Source organism: Haliaeetus albicilla, chromosome 2, assembly GCF_947461875.1.
Source record: "Haliaeetus albicilla chromosome 2, bHalAlb1.1, whole genome shotgun sequence".
NCBI lineage: Eukaryota > Metazoa > Chordata > Aves > Accipitriformes > Accipitridae > Haliaeetus > Haliaeetus albicilla.
The window spans coordinates 61703050-61714178 of NC_091484.1; the positions used below are offsets into that span (position 1 = coordinate 61703050).

Consider the following 11129-nt stretch of genomic DNA (forward strand, 5'->3'; position numbering starts at 1 on the left):
TCCCGCCCCTGCCGGTACGTGCGCGCGCCGCGCTGAGGGCGGCTGAGGGCGAGGGGAACCGAGCCGTGCCGAGCCGAGCCGAGCCACGGGGGCGGGGCAGGGCACGGGCGCCGTCCGCCGCTCCCGAGGGGAGGCGGGAGCCCGGGGCTGCAGTGGCCGGGGGGGGGGGCGGGGCGCGGCTGCCCCGTCTCTGTGGTGCCGCGTTTCCCCGGTGCGGCCCGGCGGGCCCCCTCCTTCCGCCCGCGCTTTGACACCTTCGGGGCGTCGAAACGGTGAGGCGGGAGCGCGGCGGTGAGGCGGGAACCTTTGCAGGATCTTGGTCCGTGGGATGGTCACGAGAAGGTTGAATGTTTTTCTGTGGGATTTTTTTTTTTTTTCTGTGTGAAAGCTCTGAGAAAAGTCAAATGGAAGTTGTCCTGTGTTAACAATTTTGAAAAATGGTAATTATCAGTCTTGGCCTACCTTGAGGTCTTTGGCAGCGGCAAACTGCTACTGCCTTGTTTGGGTAACACAAATTTTAACCACATGTCACGTTGTTGCAAACTTTGTGTCTATACCAGTAACAAAGCCCAGTTTTCACTAGAACTCTTGTCACTGGCAGCAGTTGTTAAAATTGTGGATAATTGCTAATGATATGTAGGTGCTGTCAACATCCAAGTGAAGGGTCAAGGTGTATTGTCAAAACTTAAAATTTCATTGGAGGCATGGGTGTAAGCTCTGCTTCAAAAAAACCCCACGCTTTTGGCATGGGGTTTATATCTAAAGTTGGATGACCTGGTGTTCTAACTAGACTGGTAAACTCTACTAGCGATAAAGTCTAATTCGAGCTTGTTTTACAGTAAAGTTTTGCCAAGTGAACAAAAAATTATTTCAAGGAAACAGGTTGCATTCAATGGTTGCAGACTTCTGTGTACATGTACTTTATGTGGGTGCAAAATTGGATTACACTGGAACAGGTCAAACTGAGTAGCTGAGTAAAGGAATTCCCTGCGAATTTTTGCACGAGGTTAACCAAGTTGATTTCAAACAATGGCTATGGCCTAGATTCATAACGCAGTCCAGATGTTACATCCAGCAGCTGTATAGTGCATACCAAGTGACTGCACCTCAAAGTGAATTTGTAGTGCAACTAGGCATGGTGGGCAGGCCACTATGCTTGGCATGGTTTGTACTCGCATAGTTCACACATAACACTTGAAGTGATTCTTATGTTCAAGAAATAAAATCACTAAAATATTGTCTCTAACTTTTTTAAAAATCCTGAATATAACTGATTTACATCTGGCAGTTTAATACAAAGAGCTCTTTCCGGCCCTATAGTGAATACGTACATACAGTGCATTACTATTGCAGTACAGCTTTATAATGATACTGAATATTACAACTACTCTTCACAGATTGTTTTTTTTCTTTTTAATAACTATTACAAAAAAATTACATCTGCGCAGGATGATTCCCTTATACTTTACAAGGATTGAGAAAAAACAATACAATATGTGTCATGGTTTAACCCCAGCTAGCAACTAAGTATCACGCAGCCGCTCACTCACTCCCCCCCCATCCAGTGGGATGGGGGAGAAAATCGGGAAAAGAAGTAAAACTCGTGGGTTGAGATAAGAACGGTTTAATAGAACAGAAAAGAAGAAACTAATAATGATAATGATAACACTAATAAAATGACAACAGTAGTAATAAAAGGATTGAAATGTACAAATGATGCGCAGGGCAATTGCTCACCACCCGCCGACCGACACCCAGCCAGTCCCCAAGTGGCGATTCCCTGCCCCCCCCTTCCCAGTTCCTAAACTAGATGGGACATCCCATGGTATGGAATACCCTGTTGGCCAGTTTGGGTCAGGTGCCCTGGCTGGGCATGAGAAGCTGACAAATCCTTGACTGTAGTCTAAACACTACTGAGCAACAACTGAAAACATCAGTGTTATCAACATTCTTCACATACTGAACTCAAAACATAGCACTGTACCAGCTACTAGGAAGACAGTTAACTCTATCCCAGCTGAAACCAGGACAATATGATATGCCCATCTTTACTCTGATCTGTGCCTTGTAATTACAGCATGTTCGTCATGTCACAGCACTGGATGCAAACACAGAGACTTGTTGTTTGCAAGCTCATCTCTCCACTCAGAAGTGCGCAAATGCAAAGATTTAAATTATTAGAAGTACTTTGACTTTGTAAGTATGCTAATAGTTGGTAAAGAAAGTAGAGTGTAAAAGACAGATTGAAGAACACAGGGCTATCTAGAGCAAGGAGCACCTGGAAGCAAAGAGTCTTTGTTTTTGTGGTTTGCTCTTACAAAACTTGAGCTTCTGTGTCATTTTTTAAATTTGTGACCTGTGTCTCTGGAGTCATTTGATAGGCGCTCTGACGGGGAACAGCAGGGTCTTTAAAAGGACTGGTGTGACCACTGTAAACATGGATTAATCACGAGTAGGTCTTTGAAAGATGGTGCAGTTGCCACTGGGTGCTTACCTGCCTTCTGCTGCAATTCCAGGCCACCTTCTGCTCTTCACAGTGATAAAAGGCTGTCTGGACTGGAGAGCGTCTAGAGAAAAGGCACTGAACAACTGAAGGATTTGGAAACTTAGTCTGTAGTGAATTCCTTTAATTGTTCTATTTAGTTTGTCATGATTAATGTGGGGAAACACATAGCTGGTATATAAACGAAAATATTTTAATAAACATTGCAAAGCAAATGCTGGGGTGCTAGCAGCTAGATTTGGGTCTTTAAAATGTAGTTATCAGAAGTTGCTGATTGCCATTTTGGTTATGTGTTACAGTGCCAGGAGAAAAAAAAAATATAACTTGCAGCTTAGTCAACTGTCTCTTTGTATTGCATACTATAGAAGCTAAAAGTAATCATTTAAAAAAATGCTGATTTTATATATATTGTAAATATATATTTTTATTTTATATATATTATTTTTTTAGAATTGATGAACAAGCACTGAATTGGATTTTTGCATCTAAAATTTATTTAATTTCCTAAAAGGAAGTTAAGTGTTTCTTTTCTTTAAGCATTTTTAGTCATGAAAAATGAAAAATTAAAAATAACAAGGTGATACTTGTTTGCCTACCTAAAATGAAAAATGACTCTGTAGGGATTTTCTGTGCAAATTTCTGCTGATTTCTCTGCCACCACCCCCTGCCCCGCCACTTTATGGAGATTTTGAAAGTTCTTCCCCTTTGCCCTAAATGTCATGCACAAATCATGTGCTGCAATTTATGCTGATACTGGTGTTGATTTCCCTAAGCAAACAAAATACAACGTTCAGAGCTTCTTGCTTAATCTTTGTTGTAGATGCAACTTTCCTAGTGATTTTTTTTTTGAGGGTAGAGTGCCTTCATGACATGTTCTTTCTCTCTTGCTTTACACAAACTACACTCAAAACAATTCCATTATAGGAGTTCTTCACAAATCACTTGCTTGGTTTGCCATCCCTTCAGAAGAGAATTGGGTGCAACTCTTCCAGCCTTGCTGTTGCACAAGTCTGTGAGTTTTCTGTGTATTTAAGTGGGTCTTGCATTTTATTTTTTTACAAAGAAAGTATAAAAAATCAAAGGTGTCTTGGAAGGTGGGATAAATGCATATTTTGTTAACATTTTGATTGCAAGAAGATAATTTAATCTTCATTATTTGTAAATGTGTACTTAAAAATAAGTCTACTAGAGGAAAAACTAATTGGGTTTGAATTCCTATAAACAATATTATTTGCAAATAGTATTGTAGTGTTAGGGTTGAATGTCTTTATTTACCCTGAGGACATGGACTGATTGAAGTTGGATTTGTTAGTGGAAGCAACTGGAACTATGCAGGAGAGGGGAATGAGTCTTCCTGGCACTGATGAAGTCATAACTGCATTTATGTTTGAATTATTGTTGTTCTGAATTTCATATCCTTTAGGGGTTTTTTCCTAGATGTTTGCTGAAGGACTAATTACTGTTTGGTTTTTTTTCTTTTTGAAGCAGTTAAGTGGATTGTCAAGTTGGCTTGAAAAAAAAAACAAACAACAAAACAACCCAGCAGAAGATGTTTCACGTTGTTCAGTATCAGCCTTTAAGACTAATAACCCAAAACAGTCTTTCTAGCATGTGTTTAAAACTGATGCTTTCAAGACCTGCTGCGTTTGCACAGATATGGAAGTCATGGTTCTCAAGCCATTCTCTTGTTGGAAACAAAAATATTATCCTGATGGGACCTCCGGGTGCTGGGAAAACAACGATTGGGAGAATAGTAGGTCAGAAACTAGATTGCCCCGTCATAGATATAGATGACGATGTCCTTGAAACAACCTGGAATATGAGTGTGTCGGAAAAACTGCAGGATGTTGGTAATGAGCAATTTTTAGAGGAGGAAGGAAAAGCCCTGTTGAAGTTTTCAGCATCTGGAAGTGTCATTTCCCTTACTGGGTCCAATCCAATGCATGCTGCTGGCATGCAGCATGTGAAGAAAAATGGAATAGTTGTATATCTGGATGTGCCCACAACAGTCATTATGAGTAGGCTGAAATCAATGAAAGTGGATCGCATCGTGGGCCAGTCTCCTGGTTTTTCGCTCAAGGACATACTTCAGTTTAGGAAGCAGTTCTACAAAAGGTGGTATGACATCCGTGTTCTTTGTGGAGGGGATATTGCAGCAGAGGTTGTAGCAGAAAAGGTGCTTGATGCTGTGAAGAGATACCAAAACTCGGAACTGGAAACTTTCATTTCAACTAGGTCTAGTAGGTCTGGAAGGAGTACGGAAAAAGACTCTCATAAATATTTCAGTGATGTTGTCACTGAGGGCTTAGCCCCTGATGGAGGACTCTTTGTTCCTGAGAGAGGACTTCCAAAATTCACTGCTGGAGAATGGCAAAGCCTAATAGAAGCAACTTACATTGAAAGAGCCCAGGTTATACTAGAAAGATGCATACATCCTTCTGATATTCCTGCTTCTAAGCTGGCAGAAATTATTGGAACTGCTTATGGAGAAAACTTTACTTGTTCTAAAATTGCCCCAGTTAGGCATTTGGCAGGCAATCAGTTTCTCCTTGAGTTATTTCATGGACCAACAGCATCATTTAAAGATTTTGCATTACAGATGGTGCCACATATATTTGCATACTGCATTCCCAGAAGCTGCAATTACTTGGTTCTGGTAGCTACTTCTGGTGACACAGGGAGTGCAGTCCTAGATGGCTTTAATCGTCTCCATGACACTGACAAACAGAGAATTGCTGTGATGAATTTTTTTCCTGAGGATGGAGTAAGCCCAATTCAAAAATCACAGATGATTGGCTGTCAGAAAGAAAATGCCTGGTCAGTAGGTGTCAAATCTGATTTTGATTTTTGCCAGACAGCTATAAAGCAAATCTTTACTAATTCTGATTATACTGGCTTTCTTACAGTAGAATATGGAACAGCTTTAGCCGCAGCAAACTCCATAAACTGGGCACGACTGCTTCCTCAGGTAATTTATCATGCCTCTGCATACCTTGATCTTGTTCATCAAGATATTATTCCTTTTGGAAGCCCTGTAGATGTTTGCATTCCTACAGGAAACTTTGGCAACATATTAGCTGCTTTATATGCTAAAATGATGGGAATTCCTATTAGAAAATGTATCTGTGCTTCCAATGAAAACAATGTTTTGACTGACTTCATAAGAACAGGTGTTTATGATTTGAGGGGAAGAAAATTGATTCCCACTTTTTCACCAGCAGTAGATATTTTGAAGTCCTCCAATCTTGAGCGGTACTTGCACCTGATTACTAATGAGGATGGACAACTGGTGACACAATTATATAACCAGCTGGAAAATCAGGGCCACTTCCAGCTACAGAAAGATTTACTTGAAAAGCTTCAGCAGGACTTGGTGGCTGGATGGTGCTCTGAGGAGGACTGTCTAGCTGCCATTCACTCTGTATACAGTACTACAGGATATATTTTGGATACACACACAGCTGTTGCTAAAGTAGTTGCAGATCGATTACAAGATAGAACTTGCCCAATTATTATTTCATCTACGGCTCATTATTCTAAGTTTGCACCTGCTATCTTGAGGGCCTTGAGGATTGCAGAAATAAACCAGAATCCATTAAGTCAGCTTCACTTGCTGAGTTCTTACAGCCCTCTGCCTCCAGTCCACTGGGGCCTATTAGAGACTCTAAAAAAGAAGGGGAATGAGGATCACCAGGTCTGTGCTGCTGATATGAGTATGCTGATGTCCCATATAGAAACCTTAATTCAAAATCATTTTATGAAAGTTTTCTGAGCAACTGATCAGTCATCCACTGTGTCAATTGCAATACCTTCTTAACAAGCTGCATGTTTTAATAAAGTCATGATTCACCTGGCCTGTGTCCAGTCCACAGCATAGTGTCCACAGTTTTATACTCAGTTGTCAAATTTTCAACAGTATTTGTAAGTAACACATGTGAGGTTTCTAGTAGTGGTGAAAGGTTGTGAATTGAGAGTATAAAAGACTGGAATACTTTTTTGCAGGTCATGCATAGTAGAGACGCCAGTACTGTTGGCTTTCCTTGGTACAAGCCTGAAGCATCCTTCATGGAAGGAGGAAGATAATGAAGTCTGACCTTTCTGAAACTAATAGCTCTTGTTTTGTTGCAAGAATGATGTGATCATTTGGTCAGTGGGTGATTAGTTAAACTTTAACTCACTTCACCAGAACATAATAAGATATTGTAATGATGTTCTTATGTTACTAATGAGGGTTGATTTCACTACAAAGACTGAAGTATACTTGTATTGTTAGTCCTTGAACTGTACCAATTTGATGGTATGTTACCTTCTTGTGTAATTTTTTTTATGTATTGTGAGGCCAGCGTTTATGTAAAAAAAATCTGGTCATTTTGTTTTTCATGCTTTTTTCCCTCCCAGATATTTTCCTGTGTAAAATAGAATACTTAATTCAATATTTTTAAGATTTTTTTTGAGATGTGACTTTTCCTCCAGTGTGTTGTAGTCTCTTTTCTAGATCTTTTCTATTTGAACTTTCAACTTTAGAATCCTTTTTTGATGCTATAGAAAATTTGCTAGTATTAGCAGCAGTCTCCTTAAATAAGAACCAAACTTCACCATTTATTTGCATTTATTTCTTGTATTCTGAGTTTTTAGAATATAATTTTTATCTTTGAGGTCATATAGCTTTCTTGTTCTAATTACTTCCGTTTTCATATTCTACTTAAATTAATTTCCTTGACATTCTATTTTTTGCATGAATTGGTATAAGAAAGAAGCTTCCCAAAGTGCTTGGCATCTCATCAAGGAAAGTGAAGGATGAACTCCAGTGTCTGGAAAGTGTGATAGGCATCAGAGGTATTCATTGTGTAACCTAAAATAGACCTATGTTAGCAATCTGGTTTTGCTAATGACAGCTCTTTATTGGGTTTTTGCGTCAGAAAAAAATGGAGCAGGTTGCCCTAGGAGATCATGTGGTTATGGACAAACGTATTCTGCTAACCGTAGATTATATTTAGCAAGGACGTAAAATATAACTACATTTCACACTAAGAGAAGTGGTAAAATGAATTATTGATAAGTTTTGAATGGCATGCAGTTACAGATAAAGAGCTAAGAGTCATCAGATGTGAGGACCTATAGCTATGGGAGGTTGTGCTTCCCACCAGGATTCAAATAGGGAAAGTATTGGCAAGAAAGGTGGTAATTGCTAACATTTTTTTGTCTCTTCAAGAGGCAACATCTCCTAAATGTCAGGACTCATTTGGGGCTTTGAACTGTTGCCGTATCTGCCAGCTTACTCTGTGTGTCTGCTTGTACTTTTGCCACATCAGAGGTGAAGAAGACACCATCTAACAAACTATTTTAAAGAATTGTCATTTCTTCCAGTGTGAGGTAAAAGACCCAAGCATGATGTGCATTTGCCACAGTGAATACATTATACAATAAAATGAAATGTAGCTGATAGCAAAGGTGTGACACGGTAGCTTTCTAGATTCTGCCCTTCTTGGATGCCTTTTTAGGACCTTTCTAGTTCTTTTCTCTGCTCAGTCCTTCTTCACTATTTCTGCAGTAACTTTGGAAAATAATTTTTTTATTTTCATAGAATCATGGAACAGCTCAGGTTGGAAGGGACCTCAAATCATCCGGTCCAACCTTTCATGGGAAAGGGAGCCTAGATGAGATTATCTAGCACACTGCCCAGTCATGTCTTAAAAACCTCCAGCGATGGAGACTGTCACATCCCTGGGGAGGTTGCTCCAGTGATTGACTGTTCTCACTGTGAAAAATTTCTTTGTTATATCAAGATGAAACTTCTCCCGGTGCAGCTTGTACCCATTTCCTCTTGTGATCTCCATGTGGCTTCTTGTGAAGACAGAGTGTCTGTCCTCTTTCTAGCCACCACTTAAGTACTGGAAAACTGATGAGGTGCCCCCTGAGCAGCCTCTTCTCCAGGGTGAAAAGACCTAACTCAATTCAGTCTCTTGTCATAGGGCAGAGGAATTTTTGTCGTTTTGCAGACACAATGTGAGAAAGACCATAAATGTGTAATTAAAAAAAAAAAATCCATGTTCTGTAAGAAAAAGTTGCATAAGCATATTGCCAAAAAAGAAGCATTGCTTGTGTAGGTGATAAGTGCACATCCACCTTGTATTTCTGTATGTTTCAGTCTGATTCTCACAGTAGTTCCAAGTGGAAAAAAAATGTAATGCTTTCTCTGCATGTGCTCAGTACAAAACCAGAATTCTAGATCTTAAAAAAACCCAACCAAACAAACAAAAAAACCAAACCAAAAAACCTCAAACAAGCCCAACTGCCTGGATTGAATTACTGGAACAGGAATTGGTTTCAGCATAAGGACGCTGTGGAAATCCTGCAGTACCTGGTTCCCTGGGGCCAAATGCCATTTGACATCATAGGGCAATTTGTCACATGCTGTTACTTTATAGAAACACCTACAAAGAAGAGCTTGTTTTCATAGAAAGTACCTAAAAGAGAAAAGCTGAGATTCTAAACAAGATTAGGCTAGAAGCCAATGTCCTACCTTGAGTTAGCTCATTATTAGATAAAACATTCAGAACTAAACTAGCAGAGAATTTATTTTGGCATGACTCAAACAATCAATGTTTCAAAGTTCATGACAGTAACTCAAGCTTAGTTTGAAGGAGAAAGTATTATTAAAATTTCTAGTTGCTATTTTCATATCACATGAGCCATTATAGCAGTTGATATGAATTGAATAAGTAAAAAATGAGCAGTTGTACTTAGTTATGGTCTTTCAGTCTGGACTTAGGGTGTATAAAGGCAGTGGTTAAAGAGCACATATTGTATTAGTACATTTCTCAGAATGTCTAAAGGCTTTTACAATACAGTATTTACTCATTTTTAAAAATAATGAATTAACTTTTGGACTTTCTTGTAACTTTAGTGAACTATTTTTGTGCACCACATCTGCTTGTGGATTCTAGTAACGGGCACTGTAAAATGCTGCAGTAGTGTCGTGATCCTGGATGTGCATAGTATTTGTGACCAGGTATTGATGCTGTGTTATGGTAGCTGTAATGTACAATATTCTGGTTTGCCTTGTCCTGCTGGGCCTGGAGGAATGGAAGAGAAAATATTGCCGGTATACTCAGTATGGCTGACTGGGGGAGGCCCAGGACAGTGAGGAAAGCAATCCTTCTGCCTTCCCAGTCCAGCTTTTCTCAACGTCAGTCAGTAAAATATTGTGATTCAACAAACATTGTGCTACTGTTATTGTACTTTTTTCCCCCCACTATCAGTATTATGAAAGATTCAAAGGGAATTCATGATTAAGAGTGGACACAAGTGCCATTTTTTCGTTGTTAGCAGACATTGTGCACACTGAATGTTGTCGTGCACTATTTTCTATTCTTAAGGCAAAAATGGTGTGCTAATGATACACAAAAGCAAATCTACATTGTGATAGCAGGATTCTTCAAGCCATTTAGGCGTGGTATATACACAGTTTGCTCCTATTTGTCTAAAGATAGGATGTTGGGTCTAAATCAATATAAGCCAGGTTAACAGAGGGTGTGAGCATGCATATATACACATTTCCACTAGCTTTATTGACCTGGAGTAATAGCATAGCTTTAGTTAACCTATTATTCTTCTGTATAGATAAATCTTTGCTGAAGACTAATACTACATGAAAAACCTTGAGGACAAATGCAACAAATGTAAGGACAACTGTAATGTCTATATTTACACTTTTTATTATAAGAATGTTTATATGAAAAATACTTTGTTTTGCTTACAGAATTACAGCTGGTCATTACTTGCCTTTAGTCACAGTCCTGCTTCTTGGGGTGACAGAGAGTGGTTTGAGGTAAAGGGTGAATAGAGTGGATAGGGATGACTTCAGAAAATAATTCTGTTTTCTTAGTATCTTACAGTTTAGAAAGAATTGCTATTTATGTTTTTGAGGTGATGGAATATTTTAGCAGATGGAACTCTGAAGGGAAGAGTCTTGTTTTTCAAGGGGTCAACTTAGCTCTTCAAGGACATCAACACACATTGTTGCTACGTATATCATGTTTGGCATGCCTGAAACATGCATTAGTCATTTGTATCCACTATATTTTTTCTAAATAAATACTGCAGGATCCACTCTGTAGCACTTGCTTTGCAAATATGTTCATAAATCCTTATCAATGTGATATAAAGAAAATCCACTAAAAGAAGTGGTTTCAGAATTTGATGTTCTCAAATCTTGAAAGACATGTTCTGTCCTGTGTTTACTTGAAAGGTGTATAGTAAATGATCTAGTAATTCACTTTGCGGAGATTGACAGATGTGAGGTAAGTTGCATCATCCTGTAAGGAAAGTGTGTATAAAAAAATAAACCCACATCAAAAATAGCAAATGTCTAAACACTCTGTTTATGTTGCACCACAGACATGTCTGGTGCTGCATGGAAGGTCTGTATTCTGAGGAATTAATATGGAAAAGGAAATCTCTGACAATTTAATCTTTCTTATTCATGCTTAGTTCAGTGGAGGGATGAGCTGGTTGTCTGTTAACAGTTGCAGAGCAACTTTGGTTCACTTGGAATATGATTTCAGGATCACAGGCTTAAAAATTACTTCAATGGTTGAAACAGCAATAAGAAATGAGTAGTTAA

The 11129-nt window shown here is 39.1% G+C and overlaps 1 protein-coding gene across 1 annotated transcript; it reads left to right on the forward strand.

Annotated features, from left to right (window-relative positions):
* The first annotated feature begins 141 nt into the window (after window positions 1–141).
* THNSL1 (threonine synthase like 1) lies at window positions 142–10622 on the forward strand. The gene is given in 4 exon segments (XM_069777211.1): window positions 142–440; window positions 2517–3515; window positions 3989–4039; window positions 4041–10622. Coding segments are annotated over 3 exon segments (2433 nt in total). The 5' UTR covers window positions 142–440; window positions 2517–3368; the 3' UTR covers window positions 6276–10622.
* Window positions 10623–11129: the final 507 nt, after the last annotated feature.